General features: G+C 55.1%; 1 protein-coding gene across 1 annotated transcript; it reads right to left on the bottom strand.

Annotated features, from left to right (window-relative positions):
* Positions 1–658: 658 nt before the first annotated feature.
* LOC104130687 (dual oxidase 2) lies at positions 659–21,774 on the bottom strand. Its single transcript, XM_035899458.1, is given in 34 exon segments — positions 659–781; positions 1,217–1,345; positions 1,433–1,588; positions 1,755–1,913; positions 2,076–2,308; positions 2,843–2,996; positions 3,195–3,322; positions 3,455–3,504; positions 3,622–3,721; positions 3,971–4,201; positions 5,071–5,249; positions 6,714–6,809; positions 7,417–7,486; positions 7,754–7,929; positions 8,168–8,261; positions 8,965–9,190; positions 9,608–9,793; positions 10,040–10,242; positions 10,857–10,970; positions 11,278–11,415; positions 12,730–12,848; positions 13,049–13,215; positions 13,655–13,818; positions 14,145–14,250; positions 14,518–14,605; positions 14,800–14,896; positions 15,043–15,103; positions 15,189–15,355; positions 15,949–16,150; positions 17,380–17,567; positions 18,648–18,812; positions 20,795–20,878; positions 21,553–21,739; positions 21,742–21,774. Coding segments are annotated over 34 exon segments (4,773 nt in total).
* Positions 21,775–25,954: the final 4,180 nt, after the last annotated feature.

The raw sequence follows: 25,954 nt of genomic DNA, 5'->3' as shown, positions 1-25,954 counted from the left end.
ATCCCTAATCAGGGGACGGTGATGCTGCTGAGAGAAGGCAATGCAAATGGAACTGAGGCCCTATGCAGAGGCTGGGAAGGCTCAGAGCACAACTGAGCAGGCAGGAAGGAGTGTGTTAGGAAAGCGGAGCCTGTTCCAAGGCAAGGGATGGTGGAGAGCTCTTTGGCTCCTCACCCACAGTGAGTGCTGCCCAGGTCTTGGGGCACAGTGCTGTAAATTCAGCTCATCCAGGCACCAAGCTGCTCCCCAAAGCTGTGCAGAGCCATTTCCTGTGCGACCCGGCAGCGCATGGTCTCGGTCTCGTGGGATTAAGGTGGCGGAGCCAGGCTTGACTCAAACACTGGGTTTTCTGGATTGGGATCCACCAGCCCGACCCTGGGTGTGGGGCTGCAGGATTGTGTTGAGGGTAGCGGGATGCCCTGGGCTTGGGGGTTCACATCAGGGCTGTGCAGGGTGGTGCTGGGATTGCAATGCTTTGCTGGTGCACCGTGTGCTGGTCTCAGCACCCATGCGCTCGGCCATGGAGGGCTTCCTCCTGGGGATGGTGGTGGGTGGGAGGCCAGGACCATGACCATCCAAAGCATTGCCACACTGGCACTGGGGCTGAACATGTTTCCAACGAAGCTTGCAGCCCGGGGTGAAACGGCAAGGGGCAGGGTCAGAAATTCTCATAGTGATGTGCAAAGTAGGCCTGGTCCTTCTTGTTCAGCTGCCGACAAGCCTTTTCCACGTTCTTTGTCATCCCAGGGGGGCCGCAGCTGAACACCCCGATCTTCTGCACCTGGGGAAGGAGGGGAGCCAGAGGGGTCAAAGCCAGCAGCACCAGCTCTCCCCCAGCCCAGCCCTCCTTAGCCCCTTGCCCTCTGGCAGCTTTGGGCATGGATGCCAGCTGAGCAGTCAGTCCCAGCCTGAGGAGGCTTTTGGGGAGGTTGGTTGGGGCCATGGGTGAAGGATGGGATCCCCCAGGGTCTCTGCCAGCTCTGGGCAGTGGCTGGAGCCAGGGACTTGCCATGGCAAGGTGTGTTTGGCTGGTATGGGGTATTGCTGACTCCTGCAGCTCATCCTGGCTCCAGAGAAAAAATGGGGTTTATGCCCCTTCTGCACTGCCCTTGGTGCAGATGCCACCAAGGTCTCCAGGACCTTGGGGACAGGCTGGGACCAGTCCTCCAGACTGGCCAGTGGGTGCCCCCTGTCCCGTCCCCAGCTAGGCACTGACCTCGGGGTGCACCTCCTGCAGTGAGCTGAAGAAGGGTACAAAGGGAGGGCGCCCAAAATGGGTGATGGCACGCAGCCCTGTGAACAGGCTCTTGTTCAGCACCTTCTGGAAGTGTCGCTCGCAGATGTACTGGAAGAGAGAGATATCAGCATGTGTCAGATGGCCCAGCATGGCCCAGCACGGCATGGTACCCTCCCCAGCCTTGGCCAGGCTCACCAGCATGGTGGTGCGCAAGTCAAACTTCTCGGCCAGCTGCGTGATGTAGATGTGCACAGAGACCAGGTCATTCCCATCTGCCTCCTCCACTTCGTGGATGATGTCTGCTAGCCACTCAAACTGCCGCTGTGTGCGTGTCACCCAGATGAAGTAGATCTGTGGCACATGGGGAGGAGGCTCAGCACGGGACCAGCACCCTGCACACATCCACGGGGCTCCTTCCCAGCTGGGCTGCGGGGGATTTTTCCCCCAAAGAGGCTACCAGCAGCAGGAGGCATCTTGGGCGGGCTCTTGTCCTCCCTCTTGTCCTGCTTCCCCTTACCTTCTTACACAGCAGCTTGGAGCTGATGGATGACTTGAAGACCAGGTCCTTGAGGATGGATGCGAAGGGCGTCACCCCAATGCCTCCTCCCACCAGCACCGACACCTCAAACTTGTTCCACTCCTGGTGGCCCTCCCCAAAGGGACCGTCCAGATAGAGCTGGAAGGGAGCCAGCTGTCAGCAGAGCACCTCCCTCCTCCACTTGCCCAGGTCTTGGCCACCTTCAAGGCTGGCGAAGTGCCTCGGGCTGGGCACAGCCCATTGTTGTGATGCTCTTGGGCTCGGATGTCCCCATCCCCGGAGAAACAGCGTGGGGCTTACCTTGGGCAGCTTGCCGATGAGGGCCAGGCTCTCTGGGGAGTAGAGCTCCCGCAGACGGGTGGTCCAGGGCCCCACAGCCCGGATGTGCAGGCTCAGTGTGTCCTCATGTGGCGCCGAGGTCAGGGTGAAGGGGTGGTACTCGTTGGTGCCCAGGTCCACACAGGCAATGCGCACCCACTGCCCGGATTTGTAGTCAAAGTCCTGCGGCCGCTGGAACTGGAGGTGGGTGACACCTAGAGGGGGATGGGGACTTTGTTAAGGTGGAGACATTGAGCATTGGAGAGGAAAGGCTGGGGAAGACAGGTGGGCTCAAGGAAAGATGGAGCATTAGAGCTGTGTGGAGGGTGGGTGGGAAAGGGCTTGGGGCCAAGCTGTGGAGCCAGGGCTCAGGATGCTGGAGAGGCCATGCAGGGTCACAGCCCTGGGGCCAACTGATTCTTCTTGGGTGAATAACTGATCCCAGGGTGTGATGGCCCGAATTCTGTGCCTCAGTTTTCCTACTTGCGGGTGGGGTGGGGGTGGCACAGGAGACCTTTGCCATGCAGGGGACCTGCAAAGGCATCAGGGCAACACGTGTAATGGGATGCAGCTAACTCTCGGAGGTGCCAGCCTGAGCCACTGGCATGTGTGACAGCCAGTGGGACATTTCCTGGGATGAGAGTCACCTACATGCCTCCTGGATTGGGAACTACTGCCACCTCAGTGCTGGCAGCTGCGCTTCTTCCATCACTGCAGCCCCAGATGCCTGGTTGGGGAGGATGCGGTACCTGAGGGCAGGAGTTCAGCTTTCACCACGCTGATCTCCACCTTCTTCCTGCTCAGGCTGAGCAGCTTGTCTGCACTGTAGATGAGAGCCGGGATGATGAAATAGATGTGGAAGCGGGGCTGCTGGATCAGTGCGAAGCTGCCGTGGATAATGACCTGGGCAGGGAGCAGCCCCCATCAGCACGTGTAAACCAGCCATCACCCCGTGTCTGATTCGGTGGCGGCTCAGCAGCAGCAGGGAGCCAGGATTGCGGCCACCAGCTCCCTCGGGAGCTCCCTAGCTATTTCACCAGGCTGACCCATGGGCTTGCGATGCATTGGCATCCCCCCACCTTCCCAGCCCAAATGCTTTACCAGGACATAGAGGAGCATATAGAGATGGTGGGTGATCCAGAAGCCCTGGAAGCTGACACGTCGGAAGTGGTGGGTGGCGAACACATAGATCACAGCCAGGATCACGAGAAGCAGCACTCCCGTCATGCCTGTGAGTGAAGAGGTTGGGAGGTCCCAGCAGGGATGAGGGCAGCCCCAACAGGGGCTCCAGCTGGGGTAGGCAGAGGGCTGCCCATCCAGGGCATGGGCATGCAGGTGGTCTGCCTGCTAGGTGGTCTCACCTGGAATAGTCTGGAAGAACCACCAGTAATACTTCTGCGGGAGCTGAGACCTGGAGAGGAATGAGAGACTGTACCATGGAGGGGCCAGAGCAAACTCCTGGCTTCCACTTCCATTCCCATCCATGCCCAGGACGCTCTGTCTGGACTGTGCTTTGAAGTTCACCTACCCATCATCCATAAAGACACTGGAGAAGAGGCAGGACAACACACTGAGAGGCATGACCGAGAAAATGTAGATGTTCACTATGTGACCTGCAGTGTGGAGCACTGTAGGAGACACAAACCAGGAGAGAAAAGCATCACTGTTGCTGTGGATGGAGATGCAGCAGACCCTGCCAGTGTGCCCAGGGACCTGGCAATTCCTCCTCCTCTTTGGTGCAAAGCGTCTCTCTCTCTCTCTCTCCAGGCTCCATATGGGTCTTCAAGCTTCTGCCTGGTCCTGCTGTGCCCTGATGGGCTGGTCCTCCTGCTCTAGCTGTGGTTCATGGATGACACGTCCCCCAGCATCCCACCTACCTGAGAAAATCAGGGCTGCCATGGCAACCCAGCGGTGGAAGTCCACGGCGGCATCGAAGGGGATATAGTGATTGAGGAAGGTCTCCCGCAGGACAGTAATGAGGTTGCGGCACATGGTGAGCAGGATGTAGGAGTACATGAAGGAGATGCAGGCAGCCGATCCCCGGGAGATGATGATGCCCACAAAGGTGGTCTGTGCGATTCCAGTGCTCGGAGATGCGAAGGCGTAGTCTAGGGAGAGAGAGTGGAGGGGGTGTCAACATGCCCAGCACTGAGGGCCACAACACTTCCTGCAACAAGGAGACAGCCACCTGCATGGATCCGCCAAGAAAAGGTCACCAGGGATGGGTCTGAGTGGGTACAGGGGAGTGATTCTCCATGTCAGACCCCCCAGAGCTGCTGGGTCTCCTTGGAGCTCAAGGGAGGGCATTGTCTTTCTCTGCCAGGCACCTTGGTACTATGTCCTCAGCTGGGCATCCCACTATGAGAGGTGTCAACAAACTGGACCAAGTCCAGAGGTGGCCACCAGGATGGGTGGGAGCTGGAGGACATCACACAGGGGAAAGGCTGAAGGAAATGGGCTTGTTCAGGCTGGAGGAGATGGGTCAGGGAAGATCTTGTGGCTGTCTGCCACCACTTAATGGGTGTTACAGAGGGGACAGAGCCAAACTCTTTCTCAGAGAGGCACCAGTGAAAGGAGGAGAGGCAACAGCACAAGTTTCACTGAAGGAAATTCAGGTTTGATGTAAAATAAAAACTCTCTGCAGGGAGGATGGTCAAAATCTAGCACAGGCCCAATGAGGTGGTTTCTCCAACGTCAGAGCTCTTCAAACCTTCTCTAGACAAGGCCTTCAGCAGCCTGATTCAGCTTTGAAATTGGCCTTGCTCTGAGCAGGGCATTGGACCAGACCCTTCCAGAGGTCCCTTCCAACCTCTGGTTATTCCAGGAGAGGACCAATGCTGTTTCCCAAAGCTGTGCTGGGATCTGTCACACCCCAGCATGCCCCATGCAACCAGCAGCTTTGAGAAGCTCTCCTCATTGAGGAGCAAGCCCCTCCCCTGCTCCTCATCTGGGGCAGTGGGGCTGGGTGGGCACTCACAGTAAGCTCTCTCCACAAACACGCCAGCGGTGATGGCCGAGAAAAGGACCACACAGACGATATGGCGCCGGTAATTCTCAACAAAGCGCTTGAACTCCTGGATCTTCTGCTGAACTTTGTTCCGCTCGTACTTCTTCCGTTGCGCTTTGGTGTATAAACGCAGCTGGTACTGATTCACCCTGGCAGAAAGAGGAGGGCTGGTGTCATTTCAAGGTTTAGCTGGCAAGGTCTGGCTCAGGGCCATATTGCCCCAGGTTTGGGTCTTCCTCCCTGTCCAGCACTGCCACCAGCTCTGCACAGCGGTGGTGGTGGTGACCTGCAGAGCACAGTGACAGCAGCTGAGCTCAGCTCATCCTTCAGTCTCAAGGCCTTTGAAAGCCGATAACAAAACATGCTGATAGGAACTCATAAATGAGCTGCAGGTGAGAACTGCAGGAGATAATTTTCATAGTCATGTTCAACTCTCCTGTGCTGCTTTGGGCTGGGATGGAGGTAATTTTCTTCATAGCACCTGGTATGGGGCTGTGTTCCGGATTTGTGCTGAAAACAGCATTGATGACACAGGGATGTGTTAGTTATTGCTGAGCAGGGCTGACACAGAGCCAAGGCCTTTTCTGCTTCTCCCACCCCACCCCACCAGTGAGGGGCTGGGGGGGCACAAGAAGTTGGGAGGGAGCACGGCCAGGACAGCTGACCCCAACTGACCCTAGGGGTACCCCACACCATATGACATCATGCTCAGCGGATAGAGCTGGGAGGAGAAGAAGGAAGGGGGGGACATTGACAGTGATGGCGTTTGTCTGCCCAAGTCACCATTAGGAGTGATGGAGCCCGGCTGTCCTGGGGGTGGCTGAGCACCCGCCTGCCCATGGGAAGCAGGGAATGAATCCCTTGATCTGCTTTGCTTGTGTGCGTGGCTTTTGCTTTCCCTGTTAAACCATCTTTACCTCAGCCCACGAGGTTGTCACTTTTACTCTTCCAATTCCCTCCCCCATCCCACTGTGGTGGGAGCAAGCAGCTGGGGGGGGCTTAGTTGCCAGCTGGGGTCAAACCAAGACACCTCCAAACTGATCTTGGGGTAAGGGAACGTCCTTGGACCTCTTAAGGCAAGTCAGGATATTCTGGCCATGAATAACCACCTCTTAACTGCTTCCCTGTAGAAATGGTTGCTGTTGCCACAGCAGTGAGGACCGGAGTCACTCCTGCAGCTCTTGCAGGCAGCCCACAGGTGAACAGGCAGCGTCCCAAGGCATAGAGGGGCACAGGCAGGACCTGCCAGGCAAAGCCCCTCTTTGCTGTCAAGGCATACACTCTAAAAACCACAATGCCGGGCTCTGGAGTTGGCCACTGCATTTTTTTTTATAGAGGCACATCACCCGGACCCATCTATGGGGCTGTCCGCACCGAGACAGGGCTGTTCCTGTAGTTCCTTGGCCAGCGAGAGGCTGTGATGTCCTGCTAGGGCTGGGGCATCTCCTGCAGGGACAGTCTCATGTACCTTCCCTATGTTGCACTGCCATCATGGGGGTGCCAGGTCCTTGCAGCAGTGCCATTTGACCGGAGGGCTACCCAGTCCGATACAGAAACACATGCCAACAGGCTGAACCCCAGAAGCCTGCTCGGTGAGGAGGAGGATTACTCACTTTCTGCCTGGTCTCTTCCTTAGCTCGCACCCCTCTGGCTCCATGTAGTGGCTCATGGTGCCCAGGTTTGGGTCTTTTTCTTCCTCTGAGATGGTTCTGTTGGGAAGAGAGCTATGTCTAGCTCAAAGCTGTACTTTCAGGAAGGGCTTGCCAAAATTGTCCCCATTTTCCCCACTTTCCAGCTCAGGCTCAGCTGAGAAGGTGTCCAGCTCTTTCCTGCAAGCCTGCTTGTGTTAACTTGAGCTGCATAATACACAGGCTGGATTCACTCAGGACAACCCTCCCCCTGAAAAACAAGGTAGGACTCCCAACCCCACATGGTGGATGCAACAGGGGCCCTGCGGGAGGCAGGTCCTCCCCTCTTCCCACCTGGGTGCCAGGGGAGGAGGGCAGCAGCCCCACCACAGTATCTCTGGCTTGCTCAGGGGCTCATCCCAGCGTGGTTGTCCCCCTTCCCCAGCACTGGGTGTGCATTTGCTGGAGGGACTGAGGTGGAGGACAGAGGTGCATCCAGGCAGAAAGAGAAGCTACAAGGAAGATGGAGACTCCCTTTTCACAATGAGTCACATGGAGAGGACAAGGGGGATGGACACAAGTTGCTTTTGGGGAGATTGCGATTGGACATGAGAGGGAAATTTTTCACCATGAGAACAGTCAACCACTGGAAATGGCAGCAGCAGCAAGACCGAGGAGGAGCGCTTACCCTTTTGGCTCTTTCTTTTTTATGAAGGAGACGCTGTTGTTCAGGTTTTGCTTGAGCACCTCGGGGACGCCTTTCGGGAGCCACAAGGACAAACAGTTGTTTAGAGTGTGAGAGATGTGGCGGGCAAGGTTTAGGCATCTCCCCCGGGCAGGGGTGGGGTGGGGAGAGGCTCTGAGCTGACCCAAATGTGTTGCGCACAGAGCAGCAGCCAATGCCCCATTACTCCAGTTGGGCTGGAGAGACAGATGGGACAAGACTTGGGAGCTGCGTGTTGGGTGCTGCCCATTGCCTCCAGCCCTGCAGGGCCTGGGGTGACCCAGTGCTCCTGCCCACTGACCTTTGATGCAGAGCTGGGTGAGACGAAGCTCGCTGTCATGATCTCGCAGCATGTAGTGGAAATCCTCCCATGTCAGCTCATCCCTGTCCTGGAACCCTGAGGCCTGGAACATGGACTCGGTCACCTGCTCTGCCTGCTCTCTGGACAGGCAGTTGTTGGAGACCTCGATGAAGGACCTGGAGCAAGGAGGGGAGATGGTAACTTCAGAGGACCACAGCCTGAGTCCTTCAGATAACATGGGGCAGAGCCCCAGACCAGTTTCATGGGAGAAATGAGCTCTTGGTTGTGAGTGCTGAGCCCCTGGGCTCTTGCACAGCAGCCTTGGGGAGTGAAGCACAGGAACCGGGAGCTGCTTTTGAAGGTGTCTGTATTTACAGACATTGTGAAAACACCTAGAGAGGTGAGGAGAAGTACCTGAGCATCCTCAGAAACTCCTCCTTGGAGAGGAACCCATTCTCATCAATATCATACATCCTGAACATCACCTTGGACTTCTCCTCTGGGGACCCTGGCAGGGAGGGAGAGAGGTGAAGTAAGAATAGGATCTTATTTTCATTGGCAAAAGTGCTTTTGGACGTTGTCTTTGAGAGTCTGGACCTGCAGCAGTGAAGTCTCCCCCAGCCCTGAGAAGACTGAAAGCACACTGCTGGTCGCAGCGTGACCGAATGTGAACAGTGTGCCGCCCTTCTGCTTGACCACCTCAAGTGCAAGGTGAAAAATCAGGTAGACACACATTCTTCTGGTGCATGGTTTTTCAAACTCAGGATGTGTTTTTGCACAGCAGTGATTTATTTCTGGGACCTGCTTTGATTGAGCCTGGCATTCACCACCTTCATCTATGAATCTACCTTTCCAGCGGTCATTTTAGGGGGGGATCAGGTATGATATCTGATATGGCTGTTATCATCTGTCAAGGGCAGGAAGTGTGGTCCATTCAGACAACAGGATAGAACTGTCTGTGGCAATGACAGATCAGCAAATCCCTGCTCTGAGATAGCTCCCCTCATGGACAGTCCTACAGAAAATGTGATTATGTTGTCACTGCCCCATGACTCCAGTTGAAGCTGTCCTAAGTGAAGGGAATTTTAATCTGTAGAAGAGTCTACAGATTGACCTGCTGGATTGATCTTGTCCTTCGCTCTGTTGGTGGTGTTGCCAGAGTCTAGAAAGAGGACTTAGGGCAGCAGATGAAGACCGGCTCCAGCCCTCACCTTTCATGAAGACCACCAAAATATCCAGGAACTCTCGGAAGGAGATGTAGCCATTGCCATCTTTATCAGCCAGGGAGAACATGGAGTCCACAAACATGGAATCGGCTTTGAGCCCCAGGGCCTTGGCAAACTCAGCCCTGCTCAGCTCACACGTCAGAGACTCCTTTGCCTTCTGTGAAGACTCAAAGTTGAGCTCTCCAGCATCAGACCTGTCGATTTCCAGCACCTGCAGGTTATGTCCCACAAAAGAAACCCCATGAGTGCTGGCAGAGCAGAAGGCTGGTGTTTGCTTGCCTGACCTATTGCACAGAGACCAGTGGCAAAGAACTCATGGCCAATACCACAGGTAAGCCCCACATCTCCCCTACACAGTGTGACTTCCGCACTAAATGCCACTGGCCATTATGGAGACCTCAGTTACATCATCCCAAAGTCTCTTTTCAACTTTAGATGCTTCTGTCACCACAGCAGAAATCCCTTGGTCTTGTGCAAGGGAAAATGTCCCTTGGTCCTGAAAGTATCGGCAGCTTCCTTGTATGTGGCTCACCAGCTCTTACAGAGCAAAACGGCAGCAACACTCATTGCTTAGTCAGTACAGAAATACCTTTCTCCGTGCCTCAGAGCCTGCCACGCCTCTACCTACCTGAGCAAACAGGTGCCTGAAGAAAGTCTCCAGAAGTTGTTTTCTCTGCTCTTGGGTGACTGCCCGCTTCATCAGGCTCTGCTCCTTCATCTCAGACACATACAGGTCAAGGTTGGTCTCCTTCAAGTAGCCTCGTAGCTTGACAATGAAGCTGCTCCTCTCGGCCTCCTCACTGAAAAGCAGCACCTGCCACAGACCCCGCCAAATGGCCATGAGCGGCAGAGGCTCCGTCGGGACATGCGTGCTGCTGCCCTTCACCATGGTGGTTGCTCTGTGGTATGAGCTGGACCTGGTGGTCCACAGGCCACAGCCACCCTTCAGAGAGCTACGCTGCTCCCAGTGCCCAGGACTGAGTGGTGCAGGGTGTGCAGTGGCAGAGGATGGTGGAGGGTCCAGGGGAGGGTATCATACCCCAGGCATCATGGTACTCACCAGGTCGTACTCCTTGGGGCTCTTCAGGAGCAGAGCTTTGTTCCCTTTGTTGCTGGAGAGGATGACTTCCACCCCTTGATGGACTGTCAGGTTGATGCTCCGGAGCACAGACCCTCTCCCATCCAGAACTTTGAGCGCCTTGTCAGCTTGGAGCTGAATGTAGACGGGAGAGCTGTCTGTCTTGGGACCGTGCCACTCCATGGCTGGTGGGAGAGAGCACAGGACTCAGCTGGGAAGGCGGCACCTGCACTCTTATCCATCCCAGCACCTCCTTCACCAAGATGCAGCTTGGGAGCAACTGCGTGACCAGACACAAGTTAAGGGAAAAATTATGATCTCCCAATGGCAGAGCTCAAGCGCATGGACAGTGGAGGAGTACAGACCATGGAGGCAGGATTTTTCCAGTGTCCAGGACAAGGAGATACAGTCCCTGTCCTGGAGCTACTGGTGCAATTGCTCTACATAGGTTTCCTTCAGCTAAGGTGTGATCTGGAGAGGGTTGTAGGGTCATAGGATGACTCGGGTTGGAAGGGACTCAGGTTGGAAGGGTCTCTTGCCAAGCCTCCTGCCTAAAGTAGGACCAGCTATGTGGTCAGGCCAGTCTGCTCAAGGCTTTATCCAGTTGGGTCTTGGACAGGATGGAGACTGCACAACCTCTCTGGGCTACCTGCTCCACTGCTTGACTGTCCTCCTGGGGAAATAGTTTCTCCTTGTATCCCCTCTGGATATAAGCACCAAGCCCAGCCCTGCCTTGGTGTCTGCCCTGACTCCATCAGTGTCACCAGGCACCATCACAGGACCAGCAGTGCCACCTCACCGTGTATCACCTCGCCAGTCACCTCCCTCCGCACACTGGAGCCCTGCGTCTTCTGCAGCTTCTTGAAATCTCTCTTGCGGAGAATGGCAACGATCCAGGCGACAAACAAAGTCACTGGGGACACATGGGAGAAGAAAGCATCAGACATCACAAAGCTCCTTCCCGCTTAGGCAGCATCACCTGCACAACTGGGGTTTGCTTCTTCCCCATCATCCCCACTTCAGCACTACATAGTTTTATGTATTGATTTACGTCTGCACCATGAAAGCCCTGCTCCCACCTGATACCCAAGGACCCCGCCACCACAAGGACCTCAAGAGCAGTCAACTCAGCAGATCCTGCTGGGAGGCACTTGGTCTATGGGCACTCAGCCCCTTTCTCCAGTGAAAGAGGAGGTGGCTAAAGAAATGGAGCAGCAAACCTAAAGGCAGGCAGCAGAGGACAACGATGATGATCCCGAAGCCTGCGCCGCTGCCTTCAAAGTAGTCCAGCACGAAGAGGGGGGTGCAGTTGGCCAGGTGCTGAGCTGTCAGCTGCTGGGGCTGGGGGCACGGGTCCCCTGTGTAGGGGGGAGACGGGCTGTGAGTGTCACCGACCTTTTATTCCTCCCACCTCCATCTTCCCCAGGAACCTCTGGGGAAGGTTCGTGGCTGAGTGACCCGGGGAGTGCTGCAAAACTGGGATGCGCGAGTTGAACTCCAGGTCTTCAGGTTGAACCTTTGTCTGCCACAGCAAACCAGGGGCAGAACTGGGCCCATGCACCCTGGGAGTTCCGCACCGTCACCTCTCCCGATGGAATGGGCTGAGCAGGAAGCACCCTGGGCCACAGCAAACTGGGGCTCAGGGCCTCTGCTTGTCTGCATGCCGCAAGGCTGGGGAGTCATCCTGGTGCAACTGCATGGGGTGTATGCCAAGGGACCCAAAACACCTTGCAAGAGCTGGGACATGTACCAAATAAAACGCTTCCAGTAAATGGGAGGGGTGTGGCAAGCTCCCAAGAAGAAAAGGCGCGTTGCTGTGTTGGGCCACCACAACTCACCCTGAGCATGGCAGCTGGGCTCTTTTTTGGGTCTAGGCGGGGAGAGGAAAGCTCATTTCAAGGACGGCACGGGAGGGCACCAGGGAGAGGGGTGCACATCAACACAGGCTGCTCCTTGCCTGCTGGGAACCCAAAACGTGCTGGGGTGTGAGCCTTGAGCTCTCCCTGGGCTGAAACCCAGCTGGCACAGTTCATGCTGCCATTGCAACCACATCTGCAGGGAAGCCTGGCCAGCCCTTCCAGTAGCCCTGGCTAACAACCCACCCCGTCAGCGGGGCAGGAGAGGACGTTGCGGTACAGCACCCAGGCGCATTCAGGGGGTGGTGCAATTAAAGGCAAAAGTAGGCAACGTTACACAGTTGCAGTACACAAAGCTTGACTCATCTGCACGCTGCATCGCTTTTCAGGCCGCTCACTGGTTTAACCTGCAGACCTGTGTGTACCGGTATAGTGAAGGAGCTAGAGGACACGTCAGCGAGGAGTGTGAGGCAGCATGGGGCAGGCAGAGGCTGAGTCTGAACCCCAGCGTGACCTTCCAGGGCATCCATTGCATTTTTTTACCTGGAGACCCTTCCACGCCTCATGCACTGCACATGCCTGGGCTTCAGCCCGCTTTCAACATCAGCGCTGCCCACCTTGCTTACAAGCAGCCCTTGCATTTTGCACACATTTTGCTGGTTTAGGGGCACAGCGAGTGTCAGGCTTGAGAAACTGTCGGTCCAATGCTTTCCCTGTGTCACCGAGTCACCGCCAGCCATATCACCGAGGTGGGTCTGCTTTCCTCCCTAACTTGCTGGCGCTGTTTGCTCCCTGCACCCTGCTGTTTGCCCTCACCCTCTCTCCAGACGAACACCTGGGGCTGGAGGCCTGTGGGGTCTGCATGGGTGACAGTGGCCAGGACATCATGGAAAGTGGTTCTACGGATCTTCCTGGTTTCCTCCGCTGTGAACAGCCTGGGGAAAAAGATGTGGGGCCAAGCAGTGGCCCTGGGTGTCACAGTCTGGGAGCAGGAGGGATTCGCTCTCCGCACTGTTTTAGGAACCGAGGAAGCTGGAGGATGATTTTTCCTCCAGCTCCAGTTGTTATGTCTTACTGGGGCTGGCAGAGCAGTGGGCAGCCTGTTCTGTGTGCCAGGCGGGAAAGAGGCATTTACCCGTTCTTGGTGTTTTCGAACCAAAATCTGTCACCATCGCGCAGGCGCACAAACTGGTCCAGGATGATGGCGCTGAAGAGGGAGCCATCAACCTCCATCATGCCTCCGGGGATCAACTCCAGCCCTGCTGTGTCGTTGGCATACAGAGCGGCGACCTTCTCCAGGACCTGTCCAGAAACCCCCAGCACACACATGTGAGCAGAGGGAATCCTCAGGAAGCCTTGGCAAGCCTCAGGAGGAGCAAGGAACCTGTATTTCCCAGGCATCACACATCCATGGGCTAGGAGGATGCTCAGCTCCACCCAGCCTTGATCTCATGGCTTGGACTTGAGCAACTAAGCATCACTCCCAGAGCATCTCAGCTCCAGGGGGAACCAGAGCACCCAGCGGCACAGGAGCTTAGCACTGGGGCAGGATATATTTATTCATGCCATGTAATTACACAATTTCCCCAATGCCACTGCCCTGCAGGCATGAAAATGAGCTCAGGTGGGATGTGCACTGGTGCCCCTCTTCCTACGTTGCTGGAGAAGCCAGTTGCTGCCTGGACTGCCCCAACGTTCTTTGACCCACACACTTTCCATGCCCAGACCAGTTCCCTGTTACCTCTTGTTCCAGGTGTGGGGCCAGGTATGACCAGTTCTGGAGAGGGTCCAACCCAAATCGTTCTCGGGCTTGGTTATAGGTGGGCAGGCCAAGGTCTCGTCCACGCTGGAGCCAGCTGGCCACGTAGTCGGTACGGGAGTACTTCAGGGGCCCGTACCAGTAATCTGTGGGTGGATTCAAAGTTGTGGCGACAGCAAGGCAGAGCCAGAGGAGCAACCCCAACTGCCCCAGCTGCCAGGCTGGCCTTGTCCCTCTGCAATGGGCCACACTGAACGTGGAGATTGTCTCCATGACCTTGCCAGGGCGGTCCCAGGAACAAGCCTGGCAGCTTCTCTGCACCTCCGTTAACAAGGTTGAAGCTGGTCTGAGCATGTAGTTGGGTGCTGATGGTGGTGGTGATGGGACCTGTCTCCCCACCTTGGTCCCCACACATCCCCAGAAGACAGGGTCCCCCACCGAAGTGCCAGCTTCAGTGCAGGGGAGTGCAGACCTTGGAGATCTTCCACCACAATGTTGTCCTCCCGCTCTGCAATCTGTGAGCTCATCCCCAGAAGGAGGTTGTCCACGTCCACATCTGCCTGCTGCAGCCCGGTGCTCTGAGGGGAGATGGGAAGAGCAGGTGATGAGGACATTCAAGGACACGGGGCAGCCCCACACCCCTGAATTGGTGTCCATAGGGGTGCAGACCCTGGGCACAGGGCTACCAGGGATTTCTTCCAGGCTCATTTTCTCCATGTCAGGTCAACCTTGAGCCTGCCATGGCTCAAGGAGGCATCTGGGGATGTCTGGATGGGGACAATCTCACTAAGCTCCTCCAGACAGCCTGCCATGTCCTCAGGAACCCCATGCTCCCATCCCCGTACCTCTCTGCTCCAGTAGCTGTTGCAGAGCCGCACCGCTGGGAATGAGCCACCGGGGCTGGACACGTTCTGGAACTGGCACCTGGAATCTCTGGAACAGCAGAGAAGGGATGGACTCACAGGCCCCATCCAGGGCTTCCCTGGGCTCGCAGGGCTTGGCTGTCCCAGCGAGGGGCAGGACACCAGGGAAGGGACAGGGACCATCCCCAGCCACCACCCCAGCTCAGGCATCCCCTTCGCCAGCATGGGCACTGCTCTCCTACAGCCCTGCCAGGCTGCTCCCACCTCTTGTAGACTCCCGGTGGCACCATGGTGGCGAGGAATTGCCCCGCAGCTGCCACGAACTCCGGTGAGAGGCTGGGGTCCAGGTGCTGTTGGTAACCTGCAGGGTGGCAGCCATGGTCCAGCACCCAGGCTGGAGGGAATGGAGGCCGAGCCCCCTCTCCAGCTCCATCCTCCAGCTTCCCTGGTCCCCCGAGCCTGGCTCCCCATGCTCCCTGCAGCTCTGTCACCCGCCATGCCCCTTACCTTTGTACTCTGGGACAGGTCTCCCCAGTAGGGCTGGCAGCCACTCATACAGCACGATGCTCTATGGCACAGGGCAGTCGGGTTAGGGACAGAGTTGGGGAGGGTATTGAGGGTCCTGGCAGAGCCGGGGGGGGTCCATCCCTCACCTGGAAGGTGGCGATGACCCACTTACGGGCATGCTGGAAGAGGTCCTCATCAGACCAGGTGGGGTGTGCACGAGCCAGCATCGCAGCCTGGTGGTTGTGGTACCGAAACCAGGCAATGCTCTCAGCCTGAAGGAAGGGGTTCTCGTTCCCCCAGGCGCTCCCCAGGTCTGCAAGAGCCACTGGAACCGTCAGTGGGGGATGCTGCCACTGTTTCTAGCTTTGCCTGTGGCTGGAGGAGCACTCCCAGCCCTGTGGCAGCAGCCCAGTGTCCCCCCATCTCCTCGTCCTTCCTTCCTCCCCAGAGAGACAAGCCGCCCAAGCGAGTGAGAAGCGACACCAGGCCCCCAGCACGGACCAAAGTTCAGGCAGGTGAGGAACTTAAAGCAAACTAAGCAGGTTTTTATCAGCAGCAGCCCCTTTCCCCAGAGGAGATCACCTCCGATCAGAAGGACCAGGACCCACCAGTCTCTGCATGTTGGCTGGGAAATGACCCGCTACCTCCCAGGGATGCGGCACCTTAAGTTCACAGTGTGTCTTTGCTGGGAAGCCTTTGGCAGGGCATACATCATCCTCCCCCTGGGGCTGGGACACTGCCTGCTCTCCCACGGGACTCCTGACCCACACGTCCCAGCTCACCTCCCCTCCCCTCCCCTTTCCTGGGGTTCCCTCTGGGCTGAGCAACACAGACCTCCTGCTCCCCCTGTTTGCAGTCAAGGATGGAGCCAAACAGGTGAAAACCCATTGAGGATGCCATAATTACCATAGATCCCCTGGGGACCACCCTGTCCCGTGGATGGATCCAGCGCCTTCCACATGGGGACCCTCCCGTCTGTCCCCCTTGGGAGGCGCCCGCTGGGCCCCGATGCCAGTTGTCCTCCCGAGAAGCTCCTCAGGGCATCGCTCCAGGAGTGTGATGGGCCATAGATGGAGCTGCCATCCAGCCAGCCCGTCACCTCGTTGGTCTGGGGCAAGCATGGAGAATGGGCATTAACAGGGTTGCAAAGCAGCCACGCCATCAAGAGCTATCAGGATGCAAACATAAACACCGATGGTCTCTATGCAAGCTGCAGGAGTGAGTGCCAGGTACAGAAAAACACCAGGTACAGGTTTTTCAAAAGTAAATTTGGGGGGGGGTTGTCCCCAGTTATTTTCAGCAATGCCCAGAAGCAGATATCTGCAAATCCCTACATAGGCAAGACCAAGTGGGAAGGGCAAACAAGAAACATGGGAGCTTTCCCCGCTGGGGAGGTCTGTCCTGGCAGCAGGAAGTCCTGCCACCCTGGCAGCATGTTGAATATCTCCCCTGCCAAATGTTTTCATGAAAACGTCCTTTTTAGTCTGAAAACATGCCAGAGTTTTCATTTTTCTAAGGCTTGAAATACTGCTAAAAACATGACTTGCTAAGCTGGTCCCACCATGGTTTGTCATGTGAAAGGTTCAGGAGGGGACTTTGCTTTGGTGATTTCGATTGGGAAGCTTCCCAGCATGAAGGAAAAAGCACATGAGCTTTGGGACACGTCCAGCCTCAGTACAGCAAAATACAGAGAAATTGGGGGAAAATCTGGATTTTTTTCCAAAACGCCTGAGAAGCTTTACAAGTTCACGACTTTACAGCAGTATCTGCCCAGTTTTGTGATGCATTATTAAAGGTAAGAGTTGGTACCTAAAAAAAAGTGTCACAATGACTGACCTTCTGGAGTGGCACAAGTGTATGACTCAGTTAGGGAAGCTCATTACACTTGTACCAAAAAGGCTCCAGTTATCCCCATTTCACCAGATACAGACAGCCCTACCTTTGTGCATTTTGCCTGAATTGATAAAAACTTTGGCAGATGAGGAAGACTGCGAATTGCTCCTGCTTTACCCCTTCCTCTTCTGCCCTCCATAAACCACGCAAGACACTCAAATTTGCCTGAAAATAGAGGACACGGGCAGACCTCAGGTAACGACGTTTTCTTTGGCCAAGAAAAACCCTGACATTGAGCAACCACTGATGTTGCTGCGTGTGACCCTTGGGGGTTGTGCTTTGGGTTCATTCGCAATTGGCTCAACTGCTCAAGACGTGTGTTTTTACGGAAACGGTGGTGGTCTCCTTTCTTTTTTGCAAGCGCTGTCTTGTCTGCTGCAGACCCCAGTGTTGGGCAAAGAGGAATTTGTCCAAAAGGCAAAGAGCAATGGAAATGCCGCCTACCTGTTCCCGGGGGCTGTTGGGGCTCTGCCCCGTCTCCATTGCCCAGTGGATGCGCTGGAAGGGCAGGACCATGTCTCCAGTGCCTGCAGGGTCAAACACGAGGTCTCCAGATGGGATGTGGATGTTCAGAAACTCAGCAGGGCAACCGGGTTTCTCCGTCCCCAGGATGTCCGAGAGCACGTGGAAACCTGCCAGAGACCCAAGCATGGTCAGCAGCTGGAAGGACTACCACCAGCACCTGGAGCAGGACATGATGGTGGGCAGCTGAGCCATATGTGGGCTGAGGGGATGACACCATGCAGCAAGAGAGGTTTCCTTGCTGCCTTCACTACTGGTTTGCTCATGACTTTGAAAAAGTCACTTTGGGCTGGACCCCAGATGTGCTGAGCCCCAGTCCACAGGAACAGGGCTCCAGGTGCCCCTGGCCAGACCTCATGAGTAGGGTAGGGTCATTCAGCGACCAGGGTGGAAAACCTCAGCTACTGGATTTTCAGACACCACTGGAAGCTCGACCATCTGCTGGCCCCCACTCCACCAGGAAAAGGCTCTGCATTCCTGAGCTCCTCCTTGCCTGTGGCCTTCAAGGCCAAGGGTTGCTGCTGATGCTGAGCCCAGTGGCTGCTGTTGCCGATGGACCATTTGAGCTTTGGCATGATGGGAAAAACTGCCTTCAGGGAGAAGCTAAATGATACTGCACAAGTGTCTGGCCCTCCTGTGGCCCATCTTGTGGCTGAGCACCCCGGCTTGGATGTCCAGGGATGCGTATGAACCTTAAGTTGTATGGGGAGCTAATTGTCTCCACTTCTTTGACAAGTTCAGCCTGTTTTCTCAATGAGCTGAGGGTATTTCCCAGAGACAGACATCCCTGGGCTTGGAGAACCAAAACTCCACCAAGCTCCTAAGCAACAGCAAAGACTGCTCTGACTTGCAGCAGTTCTGCCCAGCGATCACTCAGAGTGTGGCTCTTATCACGTCTGTTAGGTGTTTTGCAATGAAGTAACTCTATCGGTAAAACAAATGAGGAAGTTCCCATCCGACAAATATCAGCATTTCCGGCAACTCCCAAAGGTCATCAAAAATTCATGCAAACTCTCTTGGCTGGACGGTGCTTTGATATGGCGATACCCAAGGCTTTATCTTTTGGGTGTAGGTCTGCTACAAAGCAGTGGGTGAGGAGCACTCTGATTCCTGACCTTGAGGTGTGAGGAACGAATGTTTTTCTACCCAAACGAACATTTTTCCACTCAGTGCCATGCCCCAACTCTTACCGAAGAAGACAGCCATCACGGTTGTGTTCCTGCGGGAGGGCAGCCCCGAGGGTCCCCGCGCCACTGCGTTGCTCAGCTGGCGAGCGTTGGGCACACGGGGCTCCTGAAGTGCCTGGTAGACGCCATCCGCATAATTGGCTGGCAGGAGACGCAGCAGCCTGGCACCTGTGGCACCAAAGCAACACAGCATGGGTCCTGTGGCACCCAACAGACGGGAGACATGGCGATAGCGGGATACACCAGTGTGTGCGAGGGTCCCAGAAGAGACCAGGAGGATGACATAGACATTCATAGTGGCCAAGAATATTCAAGTTTTGGTACTAGCACCCAAAACTTCTTGCAACACTGGGTTCTGTCCTCTTAAAACTAGGAGGGACCCTCCATGGGCATGTTCCGTTCCAGTTGTCCTTCTCTGATCCATGTGCATCCTCGTTGCCTCTTGGAGGTCTGGGGTGGTGTGCTCCAGTGGGTAACTGGAGTGATGTTAAACTGCCCCTGTTGGCTACACAATCCTACACAAGCATGGTAATTGCTAACACTGTAGGAAACAGGAGAGGGAACAGCCAAAGAGGCAGAGAGACAAGGGAGAAGATGAGTGAGAAACACCCTGACTTCGCACCCACTGCCTGTCCTGTAGCTGAAAAGCCCAGAGGTAGGCAGTAATTTCTCACTGATGAGTGAGTGTGTTTCTAAATGCTCTTCACCAGCATGGTGGGCTTCATTTCCTGGAGCCCCCCCAGAGCTGGGGAAAACCCTGAATTACTGTCTCAGTTTTGGGCTTGGTTTCCATAGGTTTGTTTCCAAATGTTAAGGTCTGATCTTCCTGCTCTGCCAGGCACCAGCTGGATCTCCCTGGCAGGCTTTGGTGTAACCAAAGGGCCGAAGACACACATTGTGTTGGAGAGCCATTCGGACACAGAGGAAGCTGTGTAATTGCCACTGCACCTTGCATCATCATGTAGGCAACCAGCCTGGGCTGCAGGAAATAGAAAGATTCATAACCTTGAATATTTTAGATAAGGTCCTGCCTGATCTTCCCTGGTCCCTGGCTCAGGGACATTTCCTGGAGGTGAACCAATGGGCTGATTGTAGGCATGAGAAAGCAGCTCACCACTGGCACAGGGAAATCCTGCATGCCTGTCCCAGTACAGACCAGTACATGCTGCACAACAGCCCAACAGCACACAACAAAGGGACTGGAGCATCTCCCCTATGAGGAAAGGCTGAGGGAGCTGGGCTTGTTCAGTCTGAAGAAGAGAAGACTGAGAGGGGACCTCATCAACACATACAAATATCTTAAGGGTGGATGTCATGAGGACAGAGCCAGACTCTTCTCAGTGGTGCCCAGTGCCAGGACAAGGGGCAACGGGCACAAACTGAAGCAGAAGAGGTTTCAGCTGAATATGAGGAAAAACTCTGAGGGTGACAGAGCCCTAGAACAGGCTGCCCAGGGGGGCTGTGGAGTCTCCTTCTCTGGAGATATTCAAAGCCCGCCTGGACGATGTCCTGTGCAACATGCTCTAGGTGAACCTCCTTTAGCAGGCGGGTTGGACTAGATGATCTCTGGAGGTCCCTTCCAACCCTTGCTATTCTGGGATTCTGTGATTCTGTATCTGTCCTGTGCAGAGTGGGAAAGGAGTAGGTCCAGCATGCCTGGAGCACGAACTCTTCTGTCTCTGGCCTTGTGTTGAATGCTGCTTGAATGGAGTACTGACGTTGGCTAAAGATGCCTTTTCCCAGCTCTGGGATCCCTGACCGTCACTGGTGGGAAGAGCTGGGTCCTCCCTACCTTGGATGTTTTGAATGGCCCCCAAAGGCACAGATCTGCTCTGGGACTGATCCAACACCAGAGCGACCTGCAGATGGTCCCTGGGCAGAGGTAAAAGTGGCAAAGCCAGGACATGGGAGACAAAGCTTGCCTGCTTGGCCCCTCCTGCCTGTTTTACCAGGTCTCTTAGGTGCATCTAGGGACCTACCCTGAGTGCAAGCAGCCACCTCTTAGGGCCATGGGAGGTGGCATTGACTGGTCACCTGCCTGGTTCAGGCTCAAGTCAGAAAGGGTTTCTCCCTCAGTTGTAAAGAGAGCCAGATGCCAAATTGCCCGCTCACCCCATCCCACCATCCCCATCCCCAGGGCTGGGACTCACCCACCGAGCCACGGCTGTGGTGCAGCAGGTTGTTGTACCAGCCATCATAGCGCTGAACCTCCCAAGAGATACTCTCCTGGGCTCCTGGAATAGACCAGACCCACTTGGTGAGCAGTGAACAAAGCACATGAAACTAGCATCTCCACTACAGAGTTACATTTGTATTGTGATATTTTCCCATATTCCTTCTGAAACTTTCTGTACAAACAGATTTTTAGACAAGTTTTGTTCTCTTTTTGAGGGAGAAGCAATGTCTAAAATTAGAAATTCATGCTTGTGATCCTGATGTCCCAAAATCAATTCCTCCAGTCTGCTCCCAAAGGATCTTCACAGTCTCCTTCCCTCTCATCATATCAGAAGTCTCTCCTTACTTATGATCCCCTGTAATGTCCATGTGAGTCAAGCAAAGGCCTTGACACTGGAGTTATGCTCTCTTCCGTGCATTGTGTATCAGCATCAGCCTTTGTCAATAAATATACAGTTTGTTTCCTTTGTGCTAATTTCTGTTGCTTTTATTATGAAACCAGCAAGAAGCTCCGGTTCCTGGTTACAAGCTGAGCACACATATAAATAGCTGTAGGTGAGTATCCTGGCCTGCAGGCTCTGCAAGTTCAGCATTTTGCGCTATTTTTTTCTCACCGCAAATTGAATCATCCCGATCTCTGATATGATGCCCCATGAGTTAGAGGAAATTCTTCTGAGGGGCAGAAACTACCCAGGATCTCCCCTTGGATCCCCTCCCCTGAAACCGTACTTACTCCCCAAGGTCGATGATGCCAGCAGAACCACGGTCAAACTCAACATCATCTCCACAGGTTGCATTGGCCACTGGGTTTTTGGAAGCAGCCGCCTGCAAATGGAGAGGAGGAGGAGAAGGGAATTGGAGCTGGGTTGTTCCCGGAGGCTGTGGACATGCACAGACCATAATCTTAGCTCCCTCTTGTGGTTTCTGCTGCCTGGTAAAACCCCGCTGCCACCATTAGCCACCATCTCCCGATTCGGGCTGTGGGAAGATGGCAGGGGGCACATGAGACCCCATCACCCTGGGAAAGCTCTGTCAGGAGATGCCAACTGGCCCGAGAAGACTTTTCTGCTGGAGCAGGACCAGTACCCCTGCTTCGGGGTACCCTAGCTGTAGGTTCACAACTCATCATCCACAGCAGGAAGACTGTGCCAGTCTCCATTACAGAGACGTGCTCTTTGTTATCATAGAATCATGGGTTGGAAGGGACCTTTAGACGTCATCCAGTCCAACCCCCCTGCAGGGAGCAGGGACACCTTTAACCAGATCAGGTTGCTCAGAGCCCCGTCCAACCTGGTCTGGAATGTTTCCAGGAATGGGGCTTCCACCACCTCTCTGGGCAACCCAGATGTTACAGACGTGTTTCAGCTGGCATTTTCTCTGTGCACGTATTGTCCCATCTGAGTGAAATCCAGCTGTGAACACGATGGGAGCAGCCTCAGCAAGCAGTCAGGTGCCCCAAAGTGTGCTAATGCCACCGATCGAGGCCTCTTGATCACCTCTGGGGTAACCCGACGGTGCTCTCTCATGATGAGCCTTTCTCATGATGCTTTACCACCTCACTTTCCACAAAGGCCCCGGATCCAGAGCCGATTTCATCGGTGGGGCCTGATGAACCTTTAAAACCCTGGCCAACACCTGACTGAGGGATTCCCAGCCATGAATGGCGAAGGCTACATTTTTCGTTCGCAAATGATACCAAAATAACTTCCACTAAATAGGGCTCTGTCCCCTGTTCCAGCCCCATGGGTGTGTATCCAAAGACCACCATCATTTTGGAGGAGCTACATTGCCAGGAGATGCACCGCCGCCCAGGTTTCACCTTTTCCTACATCGCTCTGTTGCAAGCCAAAGTGGTGCTTTTAGTTTTGGGGGGTTTTTTATTGTTTTAATCAAACCTTAAGGAAACAATGGCTTCAGAGAGGCTTACCCATTGCCAGAAGCTCTGCAGGTTTTATTTCTGATTTACTGGGCATTGCAGTCAGGATTTTTCACTTGTAGCTACCAGCGGTGGGAGTTGTGAAATGTGAGTCACCAAACACATGATCCACTTGGCGAATGAAGGGGTTTGAGATTTAAGTATCGTCATTTGCACGCTGGCTCACAAAACGGAATGCTCATTGTCGGGTTGTGAGCATAGCAGGGAACCCGTGTTACCTCCCTTCCACCAGAGGTTTCTGCACTTTTGGCCTTTTGCTTTAGGAAACAAGCTGCATCTCGAGAAGTGATGCGTCCACATTCCTCCTCCACAACAACAGCTCACCCACGCTTTACACTTCACAAGCTGTTACTACAGGCAAGCAGCTTTCTTGGCTTTCCATATCATGGATTTAACATCAAATGTCTGTTGAAATACCCCTGTGTCGACTGCATGTTCGGTTCTGACCTCACATCCATGCACATGGGAGTTGGGGCTGCTGAAAGCCTCAGAGCTGCGGAGAGCAGCATGGGGTGGTGTCTCTGGTCACCTAATGCCACCCATGTCCTCCTGGAGCACACCCCTGTGGAAGGGGCATCACAGGGCTTCCACCCCACAGCCCTCTGCTGAGCATGGTCTTGTGGACATGGGATTTGGGTTGTGCAGCTGGTGGGAACCAGAAGCTCCGTAAGCCCTATCCTGTAAGGAGGGACATGAAAGCTTGGCCAATGGGTGAAGCATGGAGATGCCTAGGACCTCTGCCAGGAGCAGCAGAGCCCAGTCACTGTCACCACATGAGACTCTCCTGCCAGAAAGTGCTCTCCATTGAAACAGCCTGTTCCCTGCTGAAACCAATGGGGAGGACTGCATGGCTGGAGATATCCCGAGCAGTCTGCAGCAGTTGTGGTTGGCCTGTGCGCAGAGGTCCACACGACCTCCCGCACTATGGGAAGGGAGTTCCCATAGACACAGCTGGATTTATCTCCTGCTGACTCAAAATGTGCAGACTTGCATCCCCCATCTAGAGCTGAGGCCTGAAGGTGCCATGGAAGATTTATAAAAATTGCCCAGGCAACACGGGTCAAAGCCAAGGCTCAAAGCACATCACCATAGTCACAGTGTAGCATGTACCCCCTTCCCCTTGGGTCTTCTCGCAAGGCTCCAGCAGAAAATGTATTTTAAAATTCCTTCTGTCACTGTGCAAACCTCCCATTTCCTCAGGTATGGGAACTGCTCTTGACCCAAGCCATGAGATGCCAGTTCTCATTTCATCTCTCTGTGGCCCAGCACTGAGCACCCACTTATTTCCTAGGCAGTCCAAGAGGGGGAGGTGTCTCAGGAAGCTTTCCAGCCTCAACCATGGCCAACGTGATACAGTGACAGTGGTGGTCTTGCTCCAAGCAGTAGGTTGGACCACAGACTTCTGAGGGCCCTTCCCACCAACACGGAACTTCCCTTCCATGCCTCTACACTGCTTTTATGTCTTCCTACAAGTTACTGGGCACATCGGCAGTTTGCCTCTCCCAGTCAAATCTCAGGAACCATTTCCCTCTCCCAGGAGCAGCTCTCCCTGGCAGAACTTGGTCTGTAAAGGCATGAGGAAACATTGACACGATGTCTCCCCTGCCTACCAAACCTTCTCCAGCTATTGCTGGGGACCTGCTTACAGGCAAGGCTTAGTCACAGCAGTCCTTACAGGACACGCTGAAGAAGAGCAACATGCAGATCTGAGCTAGGGACCTCATGCCCAAGGAAGACGGACATCTCATGAGTGGCACTTGGCTGTCCCACAAGCTCCTTTCCTATGCTTCAGCTGAGAGCTCCAGTTTCACACTCCCCAAAGTGCTCACCTGTGTGTTGAGGACCAGTTGCCAGGCTTCTCCAGAAAGAGCCCCCTGCTCTCACACCTGCCTCCCAAATCTCGCAAGCCACCCAGAGTGTTCCTTGACATAATGAAGCCAGACCTTGGAAGCCCACAGTGCAGCTCGCTGAGGGAAAGCTTTGCAAGCGTTGATTAGTTCCACAGACTTGTCAAGATTTCCAGGAATTTTGTAAGATCTGATGAGCCCTCCAGTCTCTGATTCTCCACAGATTCCCTGTGTCACCTTTGCAAAGTCATTCCTCCTCTGCACCTAGTGAAAATGGGCACCCACTTCCCCAGCCTTGCCTTCTCCCATCAGAGCATCCCTGTGCCCTATCAAGGCTTAGAGTTTCACACCCATCCAAAAAATGTGCTGCATAGAGTGCAAACACGTGGCTTCCCACAGAGCAAGGATCTCCCACTCCACCTGACCTCAGCAGATTGTCTCAGCCCTAAAGTTAGAGCTTCAGCCTCCAAATGTCTCCTGAGCTCTCCCCAGACCCACACGTCATCTGGGACTGTGGGACCCATCAGCATGCTGAGAGAGCAGCAGACCCACTGCAGAACTTAGTGTGACTGTAGAGGTAGAGGAGAACAGTTTCAAGGCATTCGGGAAGCCTGGAGCCTGATCCCTGTGGTCCTTGTGAGTCACAGCTTATTTCTAGCTCTTCCCACCAGTGCAGGTGGGACAGAGCAGGGGACTGCCACCTTCCCCCACCAGCCAGCCAGCCCGAGGGTTTCAGAACAGGCAGCATCTTCCTTGGATGTCACCCAGAAAATCCCAAACCTGTGCACGCACATGCACACAGGCACCTGCAGTGTCTCCAGCTTTCCCACCTGGGGACATCCCTGGGGCCAGATGCCCCAGTGCCACTGCAGTGGACAGCAAGGACTCCCTCCCCTGGTGGGACAAAAGGGGTCCCTGCCTGTCCCCACCGTGTCCTGTGCCCATGCAGGCAGGGACATGCAGAGTCCCAACCCTCTCTGTCCTGCCACCTCGGTCCCTCACAGGCAGGGATGTGCGTGGCTCCATCACACCCTGAAGGTGGGGACGTGCACAACCCCATCCCATCCTGTCCTCACACAGTCCTCCATGCAGGCAGGGGCATGGGTGGCCCCTGCTTCTGAGTCCCCCCTGCAGGTGTGTGCACCAGGCAGGCAGTGGCCCCAGTCCCTTGGGCCCCCATGCAGATGGGAACATGTACGCCCATCTTACCCCGTGCCCTGTCCTGTCCCGCAGGCCAGCGGGGACACCACCAGCACCCTGGTTCCCATGCAGGTGGCGGGGGGGGCACATGGTCCCATCCCACCCCGTCCATCACGCAGGAAAGAAACATGGGGCCCCACCACTTCCCCCCC

Source organism: Egretta garzetta, unplaced genomic scaffold, assembly GCF_000687185.1.
Source record: "Egretta garzetta isolate BGI_Z169 unplaced genomic scaffold, ASM68718v1 scaffold287, whole genome shotgun sequence".
Lineage (NCBI taxonomy): Eukaryota > Metazoa > Chordata > Aves > Pelecaniformes > Ardeidae > Egretta > Egretta garzetta.
This window is presented reverse-complemented; position numbering and strand designations above follow the sequence as displayed.